The sequence below is a fragment of the Cucurbita pepo genome, chromosome LG09, assembly GCF_002806865.2.
Source record: "Cucurbita pepo subsp. pepo cultivar mu-cu-16 chromosome LG09, ASM280686v2, whole genome shotgun sequence".
NCBI classification, from domain to species: domain Eukaryota; kingdom Viridiplantae; phylum Streptophyta; class Magnoliopsida; order Cucurbitales; family Cucurbitaceae; genus Cucurbita; species Cucurbita pepo.
Genome location: NC_036646.1, coordinates 1,669,705 through 1,697,317, shown reverse-complemented (window position 1 = coordinate 1,697,317; position 27,613 = coordinate 1,669,705). Strand labels below are relative to the sequence as shown.

Genomic DNA, 27,613 nt, shown 5'->3' with positions numbered 1-27,613 from the left:
TTAGGTTTATCATTTAGGAGAATGGAGCTATCTCGTGAATGTGTTTATATATATATATATATATATATATATATATATATATATATATTGCAAATTTGTTGAAGATAACACTGAAACAGGGATGTTCTTGAAAAAAACAGGCTGATATGTACGGAGGCCCATGAACAGTGAACTCCACGTATTTGGGCTTGATTCCTTCTCGGACTAGGCTTTCTGCTAAGCCCAAAAAGAAAAACCAAGCCCAATATGAACGGATTGAAAAGCCCAATATACTGTGATTTTTGCTGTGGATTACGTGTCGATGGGCCGGCCCATAATGGTTACAGTTCTGTTATTATGGAATTCTCAGATCGGAGAGTGTCTTAACAAAAAGCCTCGTTTGTCCTGGCTCTCTTCTTCTTGTAGTCTCTCTCTCTCTCTCTCTCTCTCTCTCTCTCTCTCTCTTTCTCCGACGACAGGTTCCTGAAGCTCAGCCAGGCGAGGGCATTGATCTTGGTGAGTCCGCTTTCACTTTTTCTCCCCCCCTTTTTCTTTTACTTTCAAATTTGAGGAAGAAAGGAACTATTTCCATTTTGTTTTAGTCGATCGCCGTCCGAGCAGCGTTTTGTTTAATCTGGATTTCACTACTTTACTTCGTCGTTGACAGGAAGGGAATAGTTAGATTGAATTTCCTGTGTTGCTTACCTTAAGTTACAAGGAACAAGAAAATAATTCTGCCGCACCGTCCTCGTTTTGGATGGAGAATCTTCGATTCTAGCTGCATATCACCGAACTTAGGGCTCGGACCTTCGAATCTGTGTTATTTCTTTCAACATTTAGGCTTTTTCTATGGTTCTTTAGCCTTGTCCTTTCTTGCCCTTGGATCTTTGATTGCGGATCTGATTTGTCCATTTCTACGTGTTACCTTTTCGTTGAAGTCGAGGATTCATGTATCAATAACAAAGCCTCCAATCTCTAGTGTAATTAATGTTTTCCATCTAGTTATTAGAGATCATATGGAGCATTGATTTTATCCACTTTTATTCTGCACGTCCGGAAGGCGCGAGTTTATCCTAAGCGGGTAAAGTTGCGCTTGGCATTTTTCTTTTATGCCTGAGTTTTTAGTCCGTTTCCGGTCGTTTTTTCGTTCTTATGCCACGTGTTTCGTGATAAGAAATTAGTTTTTTTTTTTTTGATATCTTTGTTTTTGTTTTCCCATCAACCTGTAAGTGACTGTAAATTGGAAACCGTCTTTTTGAGCAGTGAACCGATTTCTTTTTCTCTATCTCGTCTTTAGTTTTACAGGAAATCACTGCATAAGATGTCTATGGTCCACGAGCCTCTATATCCAATAGCTGTTCTTATTGACGAGCTGAAAAATGATGACATTCAGCTACGGTTGAACTCAATTCGTAGACTTTCTACGATTGCACGTGCTCTTGGAGAGGAGCGAACGCGTAAAGAATTGATCCCATTTCTGAGTGAAAACAATGATGATGATGATGAGGTGCTTCTTGCTATGGCTGAGGAGTTGGGAGTGTTCATTCCATATGTTGGTGGTGTTGAGCATGCCCATGTTTTGCTTCCACCTCTGGAAACTCTGTGCACTGTTGAGGAAACCTGTGTGAGGGACAAAGCTGTGGAGTCTTTGTGCAGAATTGGTTCCCAAATGAGAGAGAGTGATTTAGTTGATTGGTTTATTCCTCTCGTTAAGGTTAGTATTTCCCTCTACATTTTTCTTTTTCCTTCTTTTCTTCGATATGCATCCCTCTCTTTAAAATCATTCCCTTTACTTCATTTATCTGACACTTGCAATAGTTGGCGCATTGAAAAGTATCCATAAATTTAAGATGTTTTATGCTAAATATGCGTCCAATGATATATTGAATTTTCTGGGATATGTTATTAAGTCTTGCTTATGAGCTTATACTTTTGACGTCCTTCCAATGATAATAGGTTTTTCTAGAGAATACAGCTCAAACTGATTAACTTTGATAACATCAAACCAATTCTGAGACCCTATTAGGTCTCCCTGCCATTTTGTTCTTTCTGTCCTAAAAATCTGATAACTGCTAGCTTCTCCCCTCTTTCTTTTATTTTTCTTTTAAACTCTTTGCATATTCAACATTGATAGCTTTAAATCCAACGTTTTCTGAGGGTCTGTGTGTCTGTTTGTGCTTCCATATATATCCAGAGATTGGCAGCTGGTGAATGGTTTACGGCTAGAGTATCCGCATGTGGGTTATTTCATATTGCCTACCCTAGTGCTCCAGAGATGTTGAAGACCGAGTTGCGGTCAATGTATGGCCAATTGTGTCAAGATGATATGCCCATGGTTAGGAGGTCTGCTGCAACAAATCTAGGAAAGTTTGCTGCAACAATTGAACCTGCTCATCTGAAGACTGATACCATGACAATTTTTGAGGATCTTACTCAAGATGGTAATTATCTGTATCTGTTACCTGAGTGTGATTTACTTTGGTTTCTTGCGGAAATTGGATTCATGTGAACAGAAAGTGTGTTTTTTAGTGGGTGCATCACATCGGTTGTGTGTTGCTGGTTAAAGTTTAGACTTCTTGTTTAAGTTTTCAAATTATTTTAGTGTATGTGCAGTGTGCATAATATGTTGAGATCAGTGCTGTTATAAGTCTAACTATTCTTCATTTGGACTTTTTAGTTGAGATATTAACAGGGAATAATCATGGATCTTTCTCAAGTTACAAAAGCATGGGAATTATTCTTTAGAATTCTTGTAGACAGTTGTTTGGTTTAGTACATTTTATGTTCTTATACCAAGTCTTTAACAGATCAGGACTCTGTGAGATTGCTGGCCGTTGAGGGTTGTGCAGCTTTGGGCAAGTTGTTGGAACCCCAGGATTGTGTATCGCATATTCTTCCAGTTATCGTTAACTTCTCCCAGGTATAGTTTTGCACAATTTATTGGATTTCACAGCTTGATTTGTATGCCTGACATTTTGTTAGAATGATTATATGCACTGTTGAGAAATATCTTTATTGGAAGATCAGATCAAGCATTTACAATTACATTTTGTAATCTAGTGGTTTCCAGGTCTTTGTGATGAACGTCTGGATGTATTGTTTTATATGTCCTTTGTACTTCTGTTGTTTAGTTATAGCAATGGCAAGAATGACATAGATGTACAAACATCCAAAATTCTTTTTAAGTTGCTACTAAAACCTTTTGAGCTGTCCATAGGATTATTAAATCAACTTTAAAGAAAGCATAGCATATTATAAATACCTTTGTTTTTGAACTTTTTCATTCCTAGGTAAGCTATAATATCAATGAAATTATAATGTATAATCTATATATCTGCATTTTATTTAGTTACTTCTTAGTTTGAGTACCTCTATTGTGTATAGCAGAAGGTAAAAATGGTATTTACATGCTCTATACCCTCATGGCCTTGACACAATTTATCCAAGCGCTAATTTCTTTCTTGTTCCTTGCCTACTTTTCCTTCTATGTAGGATAAGTCTTGGCGTGTCCGTTACATGGTTGCCAACCAGTTATATGAGTTGTGTGAAGCTGTAGGACCTGAACCTACTAGGTAATTTCTTGTTAATCTATGAAGAAAAGTTGGTTATTGATCAATGTGGAAAGATGAGAATGTTTTTTTTTTTTTTTTGACCTATTGTATTATGGAAACCCATGAAATGTAGTTCTGTATGACCTTCCTTTATCATTTGGTTTATTTGGCTATGTAGATAGGAGCCCATTCCTTGGTTACTGGGGGTTTCTTGGGAGGAAGGTTCTTCTTCTTATTCTGGTTTTCTAGCTTTGGATTTCCTTTCTCTTTATTCTAAAACATTGGAGATACTTTAGTTTATTCTCTTGGGTGGCTCCTAGCCTGTCCTTGGTTAGCCTATATGCTCGTGTGGCCTTTAATTATCAAATTTTCTACTAATTAAAAAAAAAATGAATGCACATGTATTTTTGTACTAATACTATGTAAATATGGAAAATAATTCTTATATTAGAAAGTGTTGTGAACATTGTGCCAAGTGTACTACATATTGAGTTTTTATATTGTTCATAATGCATGCACTTGTTTTTGGGTGGTAAGGACGGACTTGGTACCTGCTTATGTGCGCTTGCTTCGAGACAATGAAGCTGAAGTTCGTATAGCAGCTGCTGGTAAAGTGACCAAGTTTTGCCGGATTTTAAGTCCAGAACTAGCAATTCAGCATATCCTTCCCTGCGTTAAGGTGCATATGCTATTTCAGAGTTAAAATTTCCTTTTCACTTATCTACTGTTACATGTCATGCCTCAATTTTTTTTTTCTCATACTTTCACTGAGTGCTAAGCAAATAACGACTACAGGAATTGTCATCAGATTCCTCTCAGCATGTCCGTTCAGCTTTAGCCTCAGTTATCATGGGAATGGCTCCTGTGTTGGGAAAGGTATGAAGTCTTTATTTTGGTTTTCACAAATGTGTTGCTTGCTATAAACTGCATATTAAATGTTTATTTATTATTTTATTGAGAACCTTAATCCGCTTCTTTCTTCAATAAGTCTGCTTAGAAGCCATATCTAAGCTTTTTTTCCATTGGGGGAAGGGGTGAGGACACGGTGGAGTGAGAGGAAATCCTGGATGCTGGTTAATATTTCTGAATTTTGACGCTACTAAGGGATGTGAAATTAAAACACTTTGGTGATTAATGCTTATGTTTAATATTAGGTACTGTATAGTTTATTTTGGACGCCTGTACTTATGTAAACAGTGAGGAATTGAGAACTGGGTGCTGTATAATGTTTCTAAGTGAAGTGATTAAAGCAATTTGCTGATTAATACTTCTGTTAGCATATTGATTAGTTTGCTAATTTCGGAGTGTATTTATATATCTGAAATTTCATGAAAAATGGCGAGGAATTGGTAGCTGGATTCTGTTTTGTATTTCTGAATTTTGAAGGCCAAGAAGTGATATGAATTACAAATTCAAATAATTTGGGGATTGTAGTGATGACTCTCATAACTCCGTACACAGTGGCTCTTGGAAGACTACTTCACACTTGTTTTTCTAGGAACATTCTTGTTGGGGTTCTGTAGTGGAATTCATTAACTTTCATCTTTCAATCCAGGTTATCCACCCTTCCACCCGGGGGTAAAATTACCTTTCTCTAAATGATAAATAAATTATCAGTCAAGTTTTTGTGCTCATAAAAAAATATGTTGTCTTTTGTGTGTGGTTGATTGATGAGGACGTGTACATATAGTGATAAGGATGAATGGTAGACTCATTATTTCCTCGGAGGCCTTTTTACATCATATCCATGCAACTTGAAGTGGTTACTGGGAAAGATTCGGTATTACATAATTGTCTTGTCTCCATCTTTCTTCAGGGTCGATGGTTTAACCAATTTCCCAGTCTTGTTTAATAGTATTCTGTTGTTTGTATTGGGACAAAAAAAATCTCACTTAGATGGCTTGTGCAGGATGCTACCATCGAACAACTGCTTCCAATATTCCTCTCTCTGCTTAAGGATGAATTCCCTGATGTGCGCCTCAATATCATTAGCAAGCTTGATCAAGTAAATCAGGTTTGTTGTAATTCACCTTGAAACTGAAGGGGGAGGGTTGTTGACCAACATCACAATAAGAGATGCTGTTTTATACTTCGCAAACATGCTTTAACTCTCACTCTCTCTCTCCAAAAATATTTTACTGCCGTCTCACCAAAAACCTTTTATGCAGGTTATTGGAATTGATCTCTTGTCTCAATCACTGTTACCTGCCATTGTTGAACTTGCTGAGGATAGACACTGGAGAGTTAGGTTAGCAATTATAGAATACATTCCTTTATTGGCAAGTCAGCTGGGTGTAGGGTTTTTTGACGATAAGCTTGGTGCTCTTTGCATGCAGTGGTTACAGGATAAGGTTTGTGTTTCCTGAGCTTCATTAAGTCTTACTATAGTTTAAGAATGCATGAAAAAAGTAAATTTTAATGTGAATAACATGCTTCTGAGTGAATGTTGCTTCAGTTTATGAGAATATTCTTTTTGTTGAATAAGGTACGTTGCTGTTCATGAGATCATTTGATTGGTTTCTGAAGGGGATGTCCATTATACGGAATTCGTCAATTCTAGTTTCTGTGCAACTGAATCATAATGAAAGTAGCAACTGAACTATTTACACTGGATTATTAGTTATAGAGAGAAAATGATCGGTCTTTGGTCATTGTTAGTTAAGAAATTAAAAGGACACAAATGTGTTTTAGTACGGCTAGCTTTCCATCTCCTGCCAAGTCCTCCATTTCTCTCTAGCCACGACAAATATTTAAGTTTTTGAAACATTTCTGCATAGGATTCTAGTTTTATCAGAGGACCAGAATCCCGAAACTGTACAGGGGAGGATATCCAAACCCAAGCCGGAGGGCAATGGAAAAATGTCTAGTTTATATCTGGGGTCAGAAAGCCAATTTTGGTTGCTTCTTTGACGGCGATCATGTTAATTCTCGTCCTAGCTAAGGTAGCAGACAAAATTTCACTGCCTTGGGAAATTAACTCTTCCTAGTCAAGTTGGATAGTCAAGTTGGAGAGGCCACATATGGTTTGTTTTTTGTTGCAGTGGGTTCTTCTTGCATGTTTCCTCATATGTGATCTTGCTATGAAATTTTAAAAAAAATGGAAACACTAAATAAATGTACACTGTACAAGAGTGGAAGAGGATGAGATACCAAAGGCATCCTCTTTGAGACACCTAAGACATTCTCTTTTTCTTTCTTCCTCATTGTTCTTCTGCTGCTCTCTCTAATGCAGAAAAGGCTATAAAAGAATTTGACCATCTAAAGTGAAAGGAGGTGATTTCAATAGTCAACAAAGTACTGAAAGTGCACATATTAAGAAAGAATTATTTTAAAGGACAATTTCAAAGATATCATTGACTTGTTATATGTTATGCAGTTTTTTAAAGAAATTTCTATTGCAATGGTTACTTCTTGCAGGTTTACTCAATCCGTGATGCAGCTGCTAACAATTTGAAGCGCCTTGCAGAAGAATTTGGTCCTGAGTGGGCAATGCAGCACATTGTCCCACAGGTTTGTTTCAAATGAATTTCACAATCACATTTAGCCTGACCTTGGTGATAGCCTAACATTGTCTTTAGATAAAGAAGTTTTTAGATAAAGAATACCATCCAGAGGTCATGAAAGAAGTATAACGCTAATCATTATTAACAAAAATCCTTCACCCTGCCTGCTGCACACAATCCATGCACTTTGTTCTCTTCTTCTAACTGATGGCGTTTCACAAACAGGTTCTTGACATGATTAACAACCCACATTATTTGTACCGAATGACTGTTCTTCGTGCGGTCTCCCTTCTTGCCCCAGTTATGGGCTCAGAAATCACATGCACAAAGCTTTTACCGGTGGTTATCAGTTCTTCCAAGGACAGGTACAGGACATAAATTATTTTCTTGTTTTAATTAGATAGATTAGTTGCTGGCCCAAAGCCGGACGGTGGAATCATCCCTAAAAAAATGAATCATGATGGGTGTTATTGTCAGTTGACTTGCGCCCCTTGTTAATTGTCTTTATCAGCCTCCTTTTCGCTCTTTTTTGGTGGTTAAGTTAAGTTTTTTACAGGGTTCCAAATATCAAGTTTAATGTGGCGAAAGTGTTGCAGTCTCTCATTCCCATAGTTGACCAACCTGTAAGTAGTCCCAGATGATGCTTTGCCTTCTGTGACGTCTTAGTCTAACTGATATCTTGACTGTTTATATTAATATTAGATAACACTTGCGATGCAGGTGGTGGAAAAAACTATCCGCCCTAGCCTAGTTGAACTCAGTGAAGATCCAGATGTAGATGTCCGGTTCTTTGCTAACCAAGCTCTTCAATCAATCGATCACGTGATGATGTCTAGTTAGACCAGGCTTCATCGCCATCGCAAACATCTGTACGAAGGTGCTTTTGCAGAAGTTGCTATTGTTTTTCAACGAAATAGCTGTATGTTTCTTCCCCCACGTTCGTTGTTGTAGTGCAGTTTGTGATGCATCTAGCGTGCAGAGTGAGACATTGAGTAGAGACTTGATGCTTTTATTCCTTCTGCATCCTTATAATCTATAATATTCTTTCTTCATTTGTCTTTTTCAACAATGGACTCGTAATTTGGATGTTGAACTCGGGGGGCTATGGAGTCCCCATTTGTATCTACACTTTTTTTGATTGCCAATCTTCAATCTCTACTGTAATAGTTATCACTTTGTATTAATTATTATTGACTTCAATTTAAGATTCCGAAACCAAATGGGTACTCATATCCACACACACTTGAGGACACCAAGTGAAAATACTCATGAGATCTTAGAAATGATTCTTGCTGATTGATTTGTTTTGCAGAAAAGAACCACAATTAATCCACGCTGAGAAAAAGAAAAAATCTTTCAGTAGCTTTTTAGTAGCACGAGTTTCTGGAAGCTTGGTTCTTCTGGTTTTTCTTTCAATTTGTTCAGATCTCCGAACTAATTCAAATCAGAGTTACTTCAGATCAAATGTAATATCCAAAATAGTTCTAATGAAAAGCATTGTCCATCTCCAACCAAACTAATTGATAAGCAACATGGTCAAACTTTCACTGTTTAACCGTTGTAACGGTAGATTTTGAACATACACGACAAACCATAATGAAGAAGGGAAGCTAATTTTAACCATAGACGTATGCTCAAACAATGAAATAATAGAACAGGTTAAGAGTAGCGAGGTGAGACTTGTTATTTAACTAATACATTCTTTATAAGTGTGTGGAAAACTCTTTTTAGCGGACGCATTTTAAAATCTTGAGGGGAAACTCGGAAAGAAAAGTCCAAAAAAGACAATATCTGCCCGTAGTTAACTTGGACTATTACAATGACATTCATGACATTCATATTAGAATGACAGCCAAAAAAAAAAAAAAAGCAATATGTTGATTTCAAAAAAGAAGAAGCAAGCTTTAGGGTAACCTACACGACCGAATCACATGCTGTTTCACCGTTTACTTCGGCCAAGCTCTTGTTCATATTGAGAGTTGGGAGATATGAATGTGAGAAGAAGATTGGAAATGATGGTTCATTCTATGAGAGGCATTGCTCAAAAGATACTAATCTTCTTCCCAACCTGTATTACGCTCACTTTATAGAATATGCTGCAAATTTTAAAATCTTGGAAACCAGGAGATGTATTATGCTCACTTCAGTATCTGCTATGAACCGACTCGGATTAGTTCAAGCCCGACAAAACAAGACGCCTCTACCGTTGGCTGGCTAAGCTAAAGACCAATGGCTGAGCATGACACAATATGGGCACACCTCCATTTATATAAATCTATCTAAAAAAACAAAGAGACGTGAAGTCTTACAATGGCGGCTAGTCCTACATAAGAAAACCAATATCCATTGTCATAAAGTTGGCACTTATCCTTTGGGGAGATGAGGGCCCAAAGTTGTCCTTAGTTTCACTTCATCATTCACCCTTAGTGTCGCATCAGCCATCCACTAATGTAGAGTCAGTCCCTCTTCCCAAATTGCGAGGTTTCTTTCCAGTTGTGCGTCTAAAAAGGCAGAGACTGGAGATCAAAAAAACAGGGACAATTCATTGCAAACTGAAAAGTTCAGAGCTTAAGGAAAGTGCACCAGCTCAAAACCGCGAGGGAAAATTTTGACAAGAGGATTGTTGGGAGAGAGTCCCATGTTGGCTAATTTAGGGAATGATCATGGGTTTATAAGTAAGGAATACATCTCCATTGGTATGAGGCCTTTTGGGGAAGCCCAAAGCAAAGCCACGAGAACTTATGCTTAAAGTGGACAATATCATACCATTGTGGAGGGTCGATGATTCCTAACAGACACTTCTATTCTTGGGTGTTTAGTCTTATTCATAGGATTGAGATGGCGAGTTTGAAGTGGGATTATTGTTCCAAATTTAGTGTACACAATGGAATCTATTGCAAGTCTCTCTTATCTTATAACTCAGCTTCATCTATATAAATTCCACCTTACACCTTGTTTTTACTCAGAGTCATGATCGAATCTAATTCCTTGAGCTGCTAACTTTAAGTAACATGTTTCAATTGCCATAAGATGGCTATTTGGGTCACCATAGTAGTTCATATGAGGTAGATGAGTAGATTTAAGTCCAAGTTTAGGCATCTCAATAAGGATATAAATTGATAGAACAGATAAATCTTATAAGAATGCTCTCTCTTTCTGTGGGGGGAAAAAACAATAAGTCTGAAAAAGTGTTCTTCTCTGTACAAATTCTACTGAAGCTATACACATAAGAAAGCCTTGATATGACCAATCATTTCAAGAGTCCGAGTCTGTGAGAGTTGTGATTTGTTCAGAACCTGAAACGCATGGCCAACTCCTTCATGAACCACATAATTGATCAGCTTACCCTCTCTATGTAAAGCAGAGCAGAACTCCAAGTTCCTATCTTTCAATATGTCCAATTCCGATATACATACCAAACTAGGCAAAACCCTCAAATTCTCCACCTTAAACAACCCTTTTGCCGAAGGATTGCACCAAGGGTGGTCACGGTTTGCCCCAGATGGCAATGCCAACCGCCAGTATGTATCGGAAACCGCCATCGTCAGTGCCGAACGAGGAGGTTGGACCAGAAACTTCTCTGATTTGGTCCTTGACTCCCCACCAAAAAATGGTTGTATCAAAATGTTACCTCTAATAACCAACGGCTTCAAGACCACAGCTCCAGAAGCAGTGGTCTTACCACCAAGTCTGGCGGCTACATTGAAGGCTATGTTGCCACCCGCACTATCACCACCAAGGTAGATTCTGGTAAAGTCACAGTATCTTGACCACCAATTCTGCTTGCCCCCATTAAGAGCAACTTGTTTCAACCATGAAATGGCCTTTAATCCATCTTCATAAGGAGCAGGAAGAGGGTTTTCTGGTGCCAAACGATAATTCACAGACATAATTATACACTCAGCTTTTGCAGATACCTTGGCAAGGAACTCATGGTAGCAGCTCCAAGCTGCCGAGCCGACACAAAATCCACCTCCATGGAAATAGACAAGCAAAGGAAGTTTCCCCTGGCACTGTTTTGGGATATAGAAACGAGCCCAAATGTTACTCAGCTTATTCACAACTACATCCCAAGAAGTGACATCGAGCTCTGGCGGCAATGCATTAGAGACACAGGGAACTATCTGTGCTCTTTCCACATACCCATTTCCGTAAACTCTAATGAGACCTTCAATCTCCTCAACCAACACATCATGTTGATCAGAGCCATTAACATGTTCTTCAAAACTTGGAATCTGGCCAAGGTTAATGGTAGGCATTCCGGGGATGCAGAAACTAAAGTCAAGAGGCTTTTGAGAGTAAAATTAGTTATGGGCGGAGGTATAAGCTTCTAATGTTCCTTATATAGATGATGAAAAGATGAGTATCGTGGTCTGACATGGACAGCTATTCTATCTAGTTGGGGTTGGGGGATATTACCCTCTCTTTTCCTGCCAAGTGGGCAATTGGCTAAGTGCCACATGTTTTGACATTACATTGATTCAAGCACAATAAGCTAAAACAAGGACATCTCCACTTTTTTCTCCTTTATTTTGTAGGAATGATATATAAAAGGAAGAGGTTCACATGTTTTAGTCGATGCAGTAGTCAAATTACAATAGCAGAAAACAAAGAAAGAGAAATATATAAATAATGCAAAGAAGAATAGTGAGGCTTACAGTTCAAGAATGCAATGCTTTTCCAATCCCACTTACGACCTTTTTGAAATGGCTCGCTTTGAATGCGCTTTGTCTGAAAAGCAAAGTCTGACTTAGCTTGCTTGCAATGGTGTATTCTCGGATAGGTGGGTTGTTATGGCCTACTGCCACTCCCATCAGAAAGCTCTATTATTGCGTGCTTAAAGTTCAAGCACAAGAGAAACATGTGATGTTGATTGTCTGGTTTCAATTCATCTTGACTTAGAACTCCTGTGTCTTTAAACGCTTTAAACATTAAGAAGAATTTACATCGAACATCATCATAGCATTGTCGCGTCTGTTGCACAGCTACCACAGCCACCACGGGTAACACACGCTATAATAACTGTCCCTGAACATGCACCAGCCATCACAATTGTTGCCCCCCAAAAGAATTTAGGCATGAATCATCGATCTAGTACGGCCTCTTTCTTTCGGGACATTTCACAAACACCTTGTAGACGCCTCACCTAAGAGGGAGAAAGAGAACACCACCATTAAATATTCTTTATCCCCATTAAATTTGTTGGGTGGGACCAAGAAAAGAAGGAAAAAAAACCCATCTCCATTAAGATTCATGTACTGTAAGTCTGCAACTATGATAATTTAAATGGTAAATGCTCCATATAGTGATCTCCAATCAAGACAGACATTCACAAAAAACAAGAAAAGAATATAGATATTTTGAAGTCTTCCATTATGCGTGGTTGTAAATCCCAGCTTCAAGGGTCAAACCTGACGCATCAATTGTGCGCAAGCATATGTCCGTTCTGTCCGGACCTAATTTCAATCGTAAAACTGCTAAAAAAAAGAAGAAAAAAGAGCGAAAATCTCCTCTTCAAATTTCGATTAGACCTTTGGGGTTTGAGACAACACGATTTCCACCGAAGGCGGGGGAGATTCCCATCGAGGTCAAATTGTGGCTCAGATTCCATGGCTTTGCTAGTGCGAAGCTTAAAGTCAAAGATCAAGAACAGTGTCTGCAAAGTTGTTAATCGTTCTTGAGTGCCCGAAACGTGGAGCCAAATTCAATTGAGTTTGAATCCGAAGTGGTGTAGCGCTAGGTTTTCAAGCTTCTTGTTCATGTCTGTACCCTGTCGGAAGATCATGATTGCACCATTTCGGGAGAGAGGAGAAGTTTCTTTTTGTTTTGTTTTATCTCTTACGGCGGGAAAAAACTAAGAGAATTAAGAGAAGTAACGATGTCCCTTAAAACGGCGCCGGATTTTCATATATTTATTTATTTAATATAAATGTGAAAAATGTTATTAATAATTTAGTTAAAGTCGTCTTTTTAAATTAATTTNTATATATATATATATATATATATATATATATATATATATATATAATTTATTTATTTATTTATATAAAAATAAACCAAGTTTTAAATACTAAAAAAAATAGTTACAAAAAAAAGTTTTTTTATTTTTTATTTTTGTAATTTGTCTAAAATTTTAAAATTTACGTTACAAAAAATAAAAATTATTGTAAAAAAAAAAAACGATGAAAAAAGAAGGGATATCTGCTAACGGTGGGTTTGGACAGAGCCAAATGGTATCAGAGCCAGACACCTCGGAGTGGTGTGTCAGAAACACAATTTAACTCAAACTTCACTTTTCTTTTTATTTTTTTTATATATATATTTAAAGCCATGTTATTAGAAGTCAAGATGAGAATATGGGTGGCTACATGTCATAACCTACTCTATGACACAATCATAGTATAAAAATAATAGGTTGTGACCCCTACACGCACGTAGATAAGGTGGTGACTTTCAAGTGAACTCCCATCCAACCACGTGAGAGTTGAGACAGACAAGTGTCATGACGAGATAAAGAGGATAGTGCATCATTCAACGAACCAAGAAGAGTGCATTAAAACCAAGCTGGGACATAAATAAAGTTGGTAAAAACGAGATGACATGAGTATCGAAGACAAGCTCCAAAAGGATCAAATAAGACCCCGACCATAACTTCATATATATATATATATATATATAAAAGAAGGTATATGGGTTTAAAAAAGAAATGGATAGATATGGATAAGGGACAAAATCTAGGACATTGAAGCAAATGGGCAGCCAACTATGTTCATTCCCCAGACATTAATTCCCACTTTCTCTCATCCTTTTATCCTCATTCATTGTACCCTTCAAAATATATATATATATATATATATTATATATTATATTATATAAAAAAAAAAAAAAAAAAAATGGTGGTAGTTGAAAATGAAGCACCATCTCTTTTTGGAAAAGTTGGACATGTATGGAATGGATTATATTTCTATAACATATAATCCTTAATGTGAGAAAACATCAAACTATATGAAATTAAATATATTTGTTTGATAAGAATCAAGACAAACACCTACAAAACATGTCTACCAAACTTTATATTATTTTTAAACTAATGTTAAATTAAGGCATTAATGCATCCTACTTTATAATTTATTTATTTTTAATCAAAATATTTTCTCATCAAACAAGTGATAAGAACCATGACTAGTTTAAGTAGGGGAAAGTGTCATAACTATACTAAGAGAACAGGTTGTAACCCCTACATGCAGACGAAGTACCGACATGAAAGTAGCGTGCATCCGGCTAGGTGAAAATTGAGACAGATAAGTACCGTGTTGCGACCGAGGAAGACGGTGCAGCATCCAACCCAACAAGAAGAGGCTTAAAAAGGACTAAGAATGTGAGAATCCTACATTGGTTGGAAGAAGAACGAAGCACCCCTTAAAAAGGGTGTGGAAACGTTCTCCTAGGAGACGCGTTTTAAAGCCTTGAGAAGAAACCCGAAAGTGAAAGCCCAAAGAGGATAATATCTGTTAGCAATGGGTCTGGGCTGTTACAAATGGTATCAGAGTTAAACACCGGACTATATGCCAGCGAGAAGGCTGTTCCCCGAAGGGGATAGACGAGGCGAGATGTGCCAGTAAAGACACTGGCTCCAAAAGGGGTGGATTTGGCGGGGGTCCCACATCGATTGGAGAAAGGAAAGTGCTAGCGAGGACGTTGGACTCGAAAGGGGTAGATTGTAAAAGTCCCACGTTAGTTGGGACGGAGAACGAAACACCCTTTAAAAAGGGCATGGAAAGTGAAGCGGTGGGCCTGAACCGTTACAAATAAAAACTCAATCATAATCTCGAAAGTCGGGTTCCAACACAAGTAGATTAGTCGAATATTCATACTTTATTGACCGGGTGAATAAGAAACTCAATCTATATAGATGTTAAAAAGGCAGAAGAACAAGAAAGAAAGAGCATCACCGCATGGCGTTAACGAATCATTCCTTGCACACTGGGCGGCGGCGGCGGCGGCGGCGGCGTCGCAGCAGCACGAGCAGCAATCCTTCTCTGCCTCTCCACATTCCCATGCCATCCTACGCCCATGCACGTAAAACCCATCACTATTTCAACACACCAAATTAACCATTTAAGTGAAGTGACAGAGAAAGAACCAAATGACATGTCGAAGCCTTGGTGTTGAAGCTCCCTATACTGTTGGCATAGCGCACATTGCTCACACAAGCAATGGACGCAGCAATCACAGCAAGGGCTCTCTTCCAACGAGAACTGTCCCCTCATTTTCGAGCGGTAAAGGCAAGAGTACAAGCACGAGCACCCCGTTAGGCATAGTATCGACAAGTAAATTGCGCCGCTAACGCCACACGCTGCAGTTTTCAACACAAAGAACCATGTCAGATTTTGAATTTCTCAATGAACTTGATGAATATTACATATTGATCCTCTGTCTACTATCTCTGCTATGTGGCCGAACGTAATGCAGGGACACCAGCAAGTCAAACAGCCTACAAAAAAACCAATTATCAGACAGACATGTTGTAATGACGGCGCAGTTCATTCAAATTTAATGGGATGGAAATGAACTTACAGATACTAATGTCGTTGCAGCAGTCGCAGAGACCGCTGGACCAAGCAACTGTGGAGTGAGGCTGGGGTTCGCAGGGATTTCGGGGGTAATCGACTGGCGCCGCCATGTGGGGGTGGCTGAAATTGGCAGAAACAGAGGGTGGTGGTGGCGGTAGGGGTGGTGCCGACGGTGAAGAAGAGAAATTGGCAAGTTTCTGCTGATAATCCATACGCTTGAAGAGTGTTCATAGAAGGGCTGTGTGTTTCTCTTTATTGGAAATTTTCATAACTGAGACAGTTCCAAAGGGGTGAAAGGGCGGTCGTGTCTCTTCAAGATAACCGTTTTTACAGTTGTGAATTTTTTGATATACGAGAAGTAATTTATATATTAATCTCCTTTCATTTCACTTGGTCTTTTTAATCTACTGGTTTATGAAGTTAATGAAGTAATTAATATCCAGAAGAAGAAGAAAGTTCTACTTTTGACAGCTTACGACAATGAGGTCGAACGACTTACCAAAACTGCAGCCAAACCGGGTGCTGAGGATCAACAAAGCGATCATTGCCCACAGTCAGAGAGAAATTTAGATTGGTGTGAGATCCCACGTCAGTTAAAGAGGGGAACGAAGCATTCCTTATAAAGATGTGGAAATCTCTTCCTAGTAGACGTGTTTTAAAATCATGAGGCTGGTGGCAATACGTAACGGACCAAAGCCGACAATGTTTGCTAGCAGTGGGCTTGGGCGGTTACAAATGGTATCAAAGCCAGACACTAAGCGATGTGCCAGCAAGGATGCTGGACCCCAAGAAGGTGGATTGTGAGATCCCACATCGGTTGGAGAGGGGAATAAAACATTCCTTATAAAGATTTAGAAACCTCTCCCTGACAGATGCGTTTCAAAACTGTAAGGCTAACGGCAATACGTAACAAGCTAAAGCGGACAATATCTGCTAGCATGGGCTTGGACTATTACACAAATCAAGTCAGTAACAGCAGCGTAGAATGGAAAGTCAGTCAAAAGTTATTGGTCACTTATTTATTTTAAGCTTGGAATCTTATACTATTGTACACTTGATTGATTGTTACAGTAACAAAAGTAAACTCCAAAACTCAGAACAAAAGTAGTTTTATTCAAGTGAATGAAGTTAACAAAAGGAGATTGTAAGAGGTATGAAGTTCATGCCTGTGCCAGTTCTTCTCTGCGGCTGTCGAACCGATACTGCGCTAACACTTCCCTTGCTCGTGCACTCCGATGCTGAAGGCGCTGGTGAAGCATCTCCGACATCTGGTCGAAGAATTCAATATCCCATCTGTGAATCAGCAATGGATCTTCCGCATAACAGATGTATATGGATGTAACGGCACTTTCCACGACCACTATTGCAAGGCCCGCCTGAAAATTAGAACCAAAACTTGATTAGTGGAGTTATAAAGTGTGAGATCTCACATCGATTGGAGAGGAGAACGAAACATTCTTTATAAGGGTGTTGAAATCTCTTCCTAGTATACGCGTTTTAGAAACTTTCAGGGGAAAGCCCAAAGACGACAATATCCTGCTAGCGGTGGGCTTGAGCCGTTACAAATGGTATCAGAGCCAGACACCGGGCGATGTGCCAGCGAGGAGGCTGAGCCTTGAAGGGGGGTGGACACGAGGTAGTGTGTCAACAAGGACACTGGGCCCGAAGGGGTGTAGATTGGGGGGTTCCACATCGATTAGAGAAGGGAACGAGTACCAGTGAGGATGCAGGCCCTAAAGGGAGGAGTGGATTTTGAGATCCTGGATTGGGGGGTCCCACATTGATGGGAGAAGGGAAAGAGTGCCAGCAAGGATGCTGGGCCCGAAGGGAGGTAGGTGGATTGTGAGATCCCACATCGGTTGGGGAGGAGAAAGAAACATAGGACAAAATCCTGCTAGCGGTAGGCTTGAGCCGTTACACATGGTATCGGAGCCAGACAACGGGTGATGTGCTAGCAAGGAGGCTGAGTCCTGAAGGGGGGTGGACACGAGGCGGTGTGCCAGAAGGATGCTGGGTCACGAAGGAGGTAGATTGAGGGGTCCCACATCGATTAGAGAAGGGAACGAGTGCTAGTGAGGATGCTGGTCCTCGAAGGGGGTGGATTGTGAGATCCACATTGCTTGGGGAGGAGAACGAGTCATTCTTTATAAGGAAATCTCAAAGAGGACAATATCTGCTAACGGTGGGCTTGGGCCGTTACAAATGGCTGTAACATAAACCTCCATTCATAGACTAGAATCATCAAGCAAAAAAGTTGCATAGAATTTACCATAACCATTCCCATCAATGTTGCGGTACACGCCACCATCGACACCTTATCCTTCCACTTAAACCATGTCCAAATGCCCGAGCAAGTCCCAGCAACGAGCCCGCCCATCATGGTGCTCATCAGCAGAACAGCACCTGAGCAATCATAAGCAATAAGAGCTTCAACTCCAGTTGACTGGAACAGCTCCCACGCATCCCTAGCTGAACGGTTGAAGCTTTTACCATAAACTGCTATCTGAGGCAAAAACAAGCAGTGCAACCATACTGAAATTCATAAAATTCGGAGTACGAATCAGCATCAATTATTCGAATCGACATTAGCTAAAAGGGAATACCTGGACATACGCATATTTGTTAAAGAAACGAACAAGAGTCTCGACGAGATGAAACAAAAAATCAACACAACAAAGTAGACACTCGTTCTTGCCGATCTTCGATCGAATTCCCCTGATCTAAAAAGGTAACATACAGCTTATCAACGTGCAGGGAGAGACGAAATAAAGAGCTTCCATGAGTACCTACCTCCCACCGCAGAGTCCGAATGGCTGCTGTAAAAAGAGATCCATAGCAAATGCTACCAAAAGATGTCGTCACAGCATACCGTGAAGCCCGAACCAATGACTTTGATGGCAAAGATGATGATTCTCCATCGCCATGGAATAGAACTAGAAACACCATTCCAGAAACTATAACATGTAGAGTATTACAAAAAACAGCACCAACCCAGAATAAGCTTATGGAGAAAACCTGCAAATAGAAATGCCAAATCATAGAAACTCAGCTAATGTTCCACCTAAAGCTACATAAGAAAGAGAAAACTTGTGAGCTCACCACAATTAGCCACCAGCGTCCACCGTCCCCCATACTCGAAGCCACGATACCAGCGACTCCGAAAGACCAAACTCCCATACACAAAAGCATGACAATCATGAAAGTATACGCAACTCTAATAACTTCGGGTAGCCCGGATACCATCATTACAGCCTTTTGCAACACTAGCAATGTAAATGGTAGTCTATGGAAGCAAAAATGCATGATCAGAGAAGACTGCAATGATCACCTAATCTAATATGTTTTTCTTCTGCATTTCTAATTCTCATAAAGGTGAGTTAAGAGGGGAAAGTGTTAGGAATCACAGATCTCCACAATGGTATGATATTGTCCACTTTGAGCATAAGCTCTCATGGCTTTACTTTTGGTTTCCCCTAAAGGCCTCATACCAATGGAGATGCATTCCTTACTTATAAACTCACAATCAACTCCTTAATTAGTCGATGTAGGACTCCTCTCCCAACAATCCTCCCCTCGAACAAAGCACACCATAGAGCCTCCCCTGAAGCCTATGGAGTTCTCGAACAACTTTCCCATAATCAAGGCTCGACTCTTTCTCTGGAGCCCTCGAACAAAGTAAACCCTTTGTTTGACACTTGAGTCACTTTTGACTACACCTTTGAGGCTCACAACTTCTTTATTCGACATTTGAGGATTCTATTGACATGGCTAAGCTAAGGGTATGACTCTGATACCATGTTAGGAATCACATACCTCCACAATGGTATGATATTGTCCACTTTGAGCATAAGCTCTCATGACTTTACTTTTGGTTTCCCCAAAAGGCCTCATACCAATTGAGATGTATTCCTTACTTATAAACTCATAATCAACTCCTTAATTAGCCGATGTAGGACTCTAGAGAAGGTGTTGAACCTTGATTAAGGAGAGGCTGTTCGAGGGTTCTATAAACCTCAAGGGAGATTCTATGGTACACTTTGTTGGGGAGTATTGTTGAGGAATGTTGGGAGGGACTCCCACCTTGACTAATCTAGTAGAAGATCATGGGTTTATAAGTGAGGAATACTCTCGGTAAAGCCCAAAGCAAAGCCATGAGAACTTATGCTCAAAGCGGACAATATCATACTATTGTAGAGAGTCGTTATTCCTAACCAAAAGCAGGAGAATTTCATAAACACGACAATAAATCAAGCTCAATCAAGCTCAAGAAGAACAAAAATCTTCATGGTTCAAGCTCGTACCTGTCTATAACTGATATAACATACAGGAACTGCAGCCCTGCACCGATTGCAAACGCTACACCCCAGAAAAAAAGCTGGCCCCAGAAGCACAATACACTTATCACAGCAAGATAAGTAGTCAAAATATGCACAGAAATTTTCATTACATGATTTGCAAAAGAACCAAGCAAGAACAACCAAGTCCAGCCAAGTAAGGTTCCAACTCCACCTGCCAAAGCAAAAAGCGGCCAGTAATCCTCTGTCAATCCAACCCGATTCTCCATAATTGTATTGGTGAACTTATCGATTTGTAACCTATTGCTCTTCTTGAACCTATTAAGCCCCAGAATCACGAGCACAAATCCCACAATGATCAAGTGAATTATAAACACAATGGACCAGAAAATATCCCGCCAAGAACGTGACGATTCACTCGACAACGCTTGGCCTCGACCCCGAGCTGCATTCTGATCAGTTATCAGTAAAGTAAACGAAACCCAGTGAGGAAAAAGGCAGTAAGAACATGAAATTGAACAGAACAAAGCAGATTAGTTGAATTTACCTGGACCTGATCGGCGGTGGCAACGGAGGCGGAATCCAATGAAGAAGAGGAGACGCTGCCGGAGTCGCCCATAGCGAACGGATTAACAACTAAGGAGCATTGTTTTGAAATGGGTTTGAGAAATGGAGGATTTTAAACTGAAACATAATGAGGTTGAGAAGAACGTGAAAAGTGGGTAAAGAAAACGACAGGGGGAAGGGATGAAGCAGTTGCCTTTTAGGGCTTTCTTTACAGAAAACAAGTATCAGAAGTTTGGACAGAATCACTCCGGACACCTCCACTAATGGACAATCAATCATGCGTTCAACTCATATTCTTTGAATCTGTGTATTCATATAAATGATTAGGGGCGATAATAAAATCTAACCTTCCATTACCAAATTTTAAAAAACAAAATTATGTATAGAAGATTAAAAGTCTATAAGATGGAATAAGTAATAAATGGACTAGAGAAATAGCTAGGAATCACAAAGAAGAGATAATTATTATAATAGTAATGACCCACAAATTTTTTAAAAAGAATCATCATAATTCTAAACTAAATTTAAATATTTTTTTTGAGCTATAAACACATTCATTTTTTTTATCTTAAATATGATTTAACCATAAAAAAAATATATAATTTTTATTCATATGTTCTTACCTTACTTCCAAACTTACTTCCAAACTTTGGGTGAGATACCACTCTCGAAGAGCTAGAATTCTAACTTTCTGTCACAAGAAACATTCTTAAGTAGACAGTTTCTATAGAGAGTAGCCTTCCAAAAGATAACGGAGGCATGCAAAGGTTTACTCGAGTTAGACGAAGATTGACGCTCGAGTGCAAACAGAGAATGAAGCTTGACTGCAAGACCCACTAATAAAGTCGACCTTTAACAAATATATTTTCAAGATTTAAATAAATTCTCATTAGTCCACAAAAAATCCACATTTAAATTATTTTAAGCTAAATTATAAAATATAAAAAAATACTATTTTCTAAGGGCTTCTACCAATTAAATATTAAAAAAGAGAACTTATTTTATAATAACCAAAGCCTAAAATAGAAAGAAAAAAAAAATACAAAAGTTGAGGCAGTTTGTGGGAGTAATAATTCGCAACGGTTATATCCTGGGCCATCTCAGTTTCTTTCCATTAATACCCCACGCTATCTAAGAATTTACGAATCTTGCCACTTACCGTTGCCCAGTGGTCCATATTTTATAATCTATAGAAAGTCCACTTTCCGTAAATCAACGATTAGCGCTTAATAAAAAAAGGGATTAAGAAAATTGTTAAGGCGAAAATTTCATTAATAAAAGAAAATAGAATTATATACTAATCAGCATTTGTTGGGCGAGAACCCAACAAACGAATTAGTGAGGTCAAAACTGACACGTGTCCCTTGCTGCTGTGCGTTCCCGAGGATTGACAACGCCGAATCCGTAGGCGCGAAGGCGAAACAAAACGTTCCTTCAGAATCAACCGGTATCAGGTAATTCTTGGCCGGCAACGGCAGTTCCTTCCCGTTGGCGAAGTGAAACGACACCGTCGGCACTTCGACTCTCGACTTCGACGACAAGTCGTAACAAGTATCGAACAATGCCACGCCACGTGCGGACTGCAAATAGGGCGTGCTCTTCACGAAGGCGTCGCGCAGCAAGTTGTAAACGGTGGTCTGCAACCGCGTCACGGCGGTGCCGGAGTCGATGATAATCCCGCCGTTTCCGTCTTGGCTCATTTGGAACGACGTCTCGGGAATCGGAAGAATCTCACCTCCGACGCTTAGTCCCGTCACGCCGAGGTAGAAGAACGTGTCCAAATTAGGGTTCCGGTGTAGCGGCGCGATTACCGCATCGGGAGGAATCGGTGAGTTGAAATCGAGAGTCGAGGCCGAATCTGAGTCACGGTCCACGAGACAGTATGAGAACGACGAGGCATTAAGTTGAGAAGGAAACGAAAGCGAGCCGCCGCCGAGTCCGAGCAAGCCAGCGGCGCCGACGAACAAACCTTCATTGTTATGGCCGCAACCTAGGGCAATGTTACTGAGAGAAGTCGAGCCAAGAGTGACAGTTTCAGTAACAAAATCGCCAACAGTGGAAGAGCCGTCGCCGTAAGAGACCTCGTAAAGGCAAGTACCATTCCGGCACTCCGAAACATCGATCGATTTACATTGCTCTGTTTCGCAGGACAGAGATGCAAAAGAAGTAGACGAAGTCGGCTCAAAAATCGGATCAGTTTGCTCGTAACAATCGGCACAAGGCGCACATTGAACCCAACTTACATCACTGCCAGTATCAAGCACCATATAAACCGGACTCGGCGGCCTACCAATTCCAACTCGAGAAAAATACTCACCACTCCCCTGACTGGCGCCTGACACAATCGGACTCTCGAAATCCTCAGCCCTAAACCGCGAACCACCACCATTCCCGAAAGTTTGAAGATCCGCTCCAGTAGTACCTCGAATGACTAGATCTATCCTAGCAGTCAAAGATCTAACACGAGCAGAGTCGCGTCTCAGTCTGGATAATGTAAGCGATTTGTAGTCACTATGCGAGGTTTTCACAATCGAAATCCTCGAGTTCAACTGCAGAGCCAAAGAAGACGAATCCGATACGGACTTCTCTTCTTCAACCGGAGACTTAACCTCAAATGCAAAAATCTCCGTAGTCCTCTGAATCGAAGCCGCCACATCAAGCACCGAGGTCTTAGTCCTGTGAGGCAAACTCCGGGAGAGACCGCCGGAAACAGAGGCGAAAACAGCAACAAGAAGGAATAACCAAATCTTCGCCATGGACATTGAAGTAAGAAAGGATAAGCAAAGGAATAGGGTGCGGCAGTAGTATTTATACTGAAGAGAGAAGAAGAGAAGCCGCGAATGTCATCAATTAGTAAGAAAATGAGAGTTTTGAAAGCCGCGAATAGAATTACAATTTTATTATATGGTTTCATACTTTGGATTAAGATGATTATTTATATAATGTGACAATTAAAATGTTAATTGCTTTTACCTTCTTTGCTCTCATTCGTCGAGTACGACCAAGTTATAAATTAATTAGATAAAAAAAAAATTATAGATATAACAAAAATATTAATATTAATATTTTCATTGGTACCAGATCTTCAATAATATAAATTTAACCACTTTAATATAAATTTAAATTCTTTATTATTAATATTAATGTAGGATTAGTGATATTTTATCGACATTTTTCATCGATTTTACTATAATATAATGAAAATGTAAATTCACCTCTCATGTCGAACATAAAAAAAAATAAAAAATAAAAAGTTTTTTTTTACTCCAAAAACAAAGAAAATATAGTAAGAGTTGTCCAATACTTATATTATACCAGTTTCCTACCTATCTCCATGCCTTTGGTTATGAAGACTAACTTACATACACCATAAACGTATAACCCAGTGGATGAAGAAGTTCAGCAGCACCCGCCACTCGCTGGTTCAATTGAACTCAACAGCCCATTGCCTCTGAGCTGCGTGCAGTGTTCTTCAGCATCGGCCTGCGCACAAATGATCACCAGTGACAAGCCATTGCAGTGTGCTTCTTGCATGATGTTAACAGCATTGTCCAGTGTCATTCCAGGAATCACTTTCATCAGGACTTGAACCACGTATTCTCGTCTGTTGAAGTCGTCGTTATGCAGAATCACACGGTATGGTGGCGTCGTTTTCCTTGATCTCCTGAACAATCCAACAGAGAGCAATGAAACCAATGCAGTTGTGCAATGTAACATTCAAAACTAGATTAAACATCAACTTATAACCAGATGTCTGCCTAAGTTGCATGAACTTAGCCCGCTCGGTTCCGTTTTAACAGTCAAAAACAAGAAAAAACCAGCGATTTTCGATCATTGCAGTTCAGGCTCATACCACTCGTTTTTTCTCCTTTACTTCAACTGCAATACTTCTAATGCCATTCATTTAGCCTTCAGAATACAAAGCTCAATGTATTTAGTTAACGACAGTCAGGTAAAGGTACAAGAACAAGACCAACTCCAAAAATGAATGCTTTGTTTCATATATATGTATATATATAAAAGGATGCACTCGGGAGCATAAGCAACTTCAGTGGTTTTAACCTCTGACTTTCGGGAACATAAGTAAGTTCAGTGGTTTCAACCCCTAACTTTCGGGAGCATAAGCAAATTCAGTAGTTTCAACCTCTGACTTTCGGGAGCATAAGCAAGTTTAGTAGTTTCAACCTCTGACTTTCAGGAGCATAAGCAAGTTCAGTAGTTTCAACCTCGGGAACATAAGCAAGTTCAGTGGGTTCAACCTTGGGAACATAAGCAAGTTCAGTGGTTTCAACCTTGGGAACATAAGCAAGTTCAATGGTTTCAACCTCTAACTTTGTTTTTTTCGGTTTTCCCACATAAAGTTCAACATGGCACATGGCTAATAAGATGACCATGTCTCTAAAATCATACCCACCATTGCATTGGCGATACAAAGAGATTCATACATGTAAGGAGACACATTGCTAAAGAGTAGTAGTCTTGATTTAGAATTCGAATTGTAAAGATTAGCGAAAAACCATCTAACCGTTAGTCTTCGGACGACCCTACACCAGAATCTGTTGATCTCTTTAAGGGCTTTAACTGGTATACTTTATTCTTTCCTTGTCCCCTTTTCTAGATCAGTATATAGTAATCTTTTTCAATACATAATACATAACCATAGGGTCTAATGTTTAGTACCTCAAATCAAACTCAGATTCTCTTCCAGGAGTGGCTTTCTCAATAACAGGCCTCTCCAACAACCCTCCTCCTCCTCTTCCTGCTGTTGTTGCTGATTTAACAACGGATGCACAAAGGGTTGAGCATAGCCCTTTACAGACAGAACTTCTGTCCCCTGAAATGAAACTTTTATAAGAAGCTAATATTATCCATTGCTAATCTAGTCATAGTGCTGCACTTTGAAAATTATGATAAAGTTGTAAAAGGAGAAGAATCAAATCATAGAAATATCTCCGAGCAAATAAAGTGTAACAGCCTAAGCCCACCACTATCAGATATTGTCATTTATGGGCTTTCCCTACCGAACTTCCCCTCAAGGTTTTTAAAACACATATGCTAGGGAGAGGTTTCCACACCCATATAAAAAAATGCTTCGTTCTCCTCCCCAACCGACGTGGGATCTCACAATCCACCCCCTTTTGGGGCTAACGTCCTAGCACTCGTCCCCTTCTCCAATCGATGTGGGACCCCCCAATCCACCCCCTTTTGGGGCCAACGTCCTTGCTGTCACTCGTCCCCTTCTCCAATTGATGTGGGACCCCCCAATCCACCTCCCTTCGGGGCCCAGCATCCTTATTGGCACACTGTCTCGTGCCTATCCCCCTTTGACGAGGAGCCTAATGTTTGGCTCTGATACCATTTGTAACTGTCCAAGCCCACCGCTAGCAGATATTGTTCTTCTGGATTTCCCCTCAAGGTTTTAAAACGCGTTTGCTAGGAAGAGGTTTCAACACCCTTACAAAGAATGTTTTGTTTTCCTCCTCAACCAATACCGATGTAGGATCTCACATAAAGTAATAAAAGTAATCTTAAATCTTCCAAAGAATAGAAAGTAATTAGTTCATCTATAGCAAGAAACGAAGCAGCTTCCAACGTGATTGACAACTAAGCCATATGCAAAAGAGAATATGGAACAAAACAAAAAAAAGCATACGAAGCAAAGTACAAAGGAAAAGAATAATAGAAGAATAGCCACAAGATGGGAAAGTAAAGAGGGATACTATATGCTAGGCAGCTTACAGATCACACTAGGATAGAAATAGGAATTTCTTTTATAAATCTAGCATAAGGAAGATGCCACAGAACAGAAGATTCTTGAACAATGGAATATAATCCATTCAAGATATCAGCATACACAGAAAATCCGATAAGGAAGATGCCACAGAACAGAAGATTCTTGAACAATGGAATATAATCCATTCAAGATATCAGCATACACAGAAAATCCTTTTCCACAAAAAAATATTGCACTTTTTGGTCTTATGGTACATTCCTTACAGTTGCTGGCCCTTCGCAATCAAATATTCCAATCAGCTCAATGCAAACAGATAAGCTTGGCACCATGGCACAAGAATCGAAACTCCATAGATCAATTGAGATCATCAAATATCTTAGTAAAAGCAAACAAACTTGTTCATAAACCAAGTTTAGTTGGGATTAAAAGATTAAAACCCAGAATTGAAGTCAAACTCACTCGGAAAATAAGATAGATTAGAAGGACGATGTACGATTTCTCGAGGAATCAGCAATGGCGGATGAAAATAAGTAGAATCAAAGAAGATTTAATAATGAGTAATGAAGAAAAAGAGTGAATTAAACCTTGTACCTGGTTTGGGGTTGAAGACATGGTTGGGTGAGAGAGCTAATTTGCCGCAAATCGCAATCTCCATGGCTTCTTTTCCTGTCAATCTGAAGCGGAAATCGGTTCCGATGAGGAATAATTCTTCTAATTTCTTCAAAAGATTACAAAATTCAAAGGAGAAAATAGGAAAAATGGAAGTGGACTGATTCGTTTTCAGAGGAGGAACTGCGAAAAGCCGAGGGAGGAGGAAGACGAAAAGGAGATTCTAGAAACGACGTCGTTTGATAATCGAAAGTCAACAACTGGGCCTCCGAACTGTTGTGCTAGCAAGGCTAGAGGCCCAACTTCTTATGGGCCTTTGGGCCGCTGGTCAATTTGGAATGAAGTTCGTGTGAGGGTTAAAATAATAATAATATTATTATTTAATGAAAAATAACTTGTAATTACATATTAACGAAAGTAATATAAATTTTTTTTTAAAAAAAGTTAAATATAATAAATTAATAATTAAATAAAAATGTGGATTATGGGTTTATTATTAATAGGAAAATTAGCACTAAATAATCCACTTATAAAATATTCCAATTAATTGATTACACCCCACTAATTAAGATTGATTATACATAAACGTGACATAATGAGTACCCACTTATAAACTTCTCTTATAATCTTATAAACTTCTCTTATAATCTTTATTTTTTTGTGCCTCACTTTTTCCAAATTTTATTATTACAAAATTGTTGAATTTAATTTTAAAGTCTTTGCCACATTTTAGGACCCCCAAAAAAAACATGATTTCTCGATGAATTTCTTTTACTTCGGGATCTCACAATCCATCCTTGTG

At 39.3% G+C, this 27,613-nt stretch overlaps 6 protein-coding genes across 7 annotated transcripts; 1 reads left to right on the top strand and 5 right to left on the bottom strand.

The window, feature by feature from the left end:
- Positions 1–381: 381 nt before the first annotated feature.
- On the top strand, positions 382–8,253 carry LOC111802290 (serine/threonine-protein phosphatase 2A 65 kDa regulatory subunit A beta isoform-like). The gene is made up of 13 exons (XM_023686598.1): positions 382–495; positions 1,277–1,693; positions 2,174–2,420; positions 2,787–2,899; positions 3,472–3,551; positions 4,068–4,209; positions 4,326–4,406; positions 5,440–5,544; positions 5,699–5,881; positions 6,948–7,040; positions 7,259–7,398; positions 7,590–7,656; positions 7,754–8,253. Exons 2-13 carry the CDS (start codon positions 1,301–1,303, stop codon positions 7,871–7,873), a joined length of 1,764 nt encoding a protein of 587 aa, XP_023542366.1. The 5' UTR covers positions 382–495; positions 1,277–1,300; the 3' UTR covers positions 7,874–8,253.
- A 1,697-nt stretch (positions 8,254–9,950) lies between these two features.
- LOC111802289 (probable carboxylesterase 6) lies at positions 9,951–12,888 on the bottom strand. The gene is made up of 2 exons (XM_023686596.1): positions 12,565–12,888; positions 9,951–12,179 (listed from the first exon to the last, which is right to left on the bottom strand). Exon 2 carries the CDS (start codon positions 11,290–11,292, stop codon positions 10,252–10,254), a length of 1,041 nt encoding a protein of 346 aa, XP_023542364.1. The 5' UTR covers positions 11,293–12,179; positions 12,565–12,888; the 3' UTR covers positions 9,951–10,251.
- A 1,947-nt stretch (positions 12,889–14,835) lies between these two features.
- Positions 14,836–16,248, bottom strand: LOC111802288 (protein PLANT CADMIUM RESISTANCE 11). 2 transcript variants are annotated; one of them, XM_023686595.1, is made up of 4 exons: positions 15,611–16,248; positions 15,456–15,527; positions 15,177–15,389; positions 14,836–15,098 (listed from the first exon to the last, which is right to left on the bottom strand). In XM_023686595.1, the coding sequence occupies exons 1-4, from the start codon at positions 15,816–15,818 to the stop codon at positions 14,995–14,997; spliced, it is 597 nt and encodes a 198-aa protein (XP_023542363.1). In that variant the 5' UTR covers positions 15,819–16,248; the 3' UTR covers positions 14,836–14,994. The 2 variants fall into 2 exon arrangements, with proteins under 2 accessions (XP_023542363.1, XP_023542362.1); XM_023686594.1 differs by having other exon boundaries at positions 14,836–15,389.
- A 351-nt stretch (positions 16,249–16,599) lies between these two features.
- LOC111802285 (CTL-like protein DDB_G0274487) lies at positions 16,600–20,755 on the bottom strand. Its single transcript, XM_023686592.1, has 7 exons — positions 20,449–20,755; positions 19,908–20,353; positions 18,706–18,889; positions 18,397–18,621; positions 18,210–18,326; positions 17,876–18,109; positions 16,600–16,982 (listed from the first exon to the last, which is right to left on the bottom strand). Exons 1-7 carry the CDS (start codon positions 20,518–20,520, stop codon positions 16,767–16,769), a joined length of 1,494 nt encoding a protein of 497 aa, XP_023542360.1. The 5' UTR covers positions 20,521–20,755; the 3' UTR covers positions 16,600–16,766.
- A 958-nt stretch (positions 20,756–21,713) lies between these two features.
- Positions 21,714–23,469, bottom strand: LOC111801562 (protein ASPARTIC PROTEASE IN GUARD CELL 1-like). The gene has a single exon (XM_023685590.1). The coding sequence runs from the start codon at positions 23,228–23,230 to the stop codon at positions 21,770–21,772; it is 1,461 nt and encodes a 486-aa protein (XP_023541358.1). The 5' UTR covers positions 23,231–23,469; the 3' UTR covers positions 21,714–21,769.
- A 239-nt stretch (positions 23,470–23,708) lies between these two features.
- LOC111802744 (ATP-dependent Clp protease adapter protein CLPS1, chloroplastic-like) lies at positions 23,709–27,021 on the bottom strand. The gene is made up of 3 exons (XM_023687219.1): positions 26,794–27,021; positions 25,149–25,302; positions 23,709–24,132 (listed from the first exon to the last, which is right to left on the bottom strand). Exons 1-3 carry the CDS (start codon positions 26,855–26,857, stop codon positions 23,868–23,870), a joined length of 483 nt encoding a protein of 160 aa, XP_023542987.1. The 5' UTR covers positions 26,858–27,021; the 3' UTR covers positions 23,709–23,867.
- Positions 27,022–27,613: the final 592 nt, after the last annotated feature.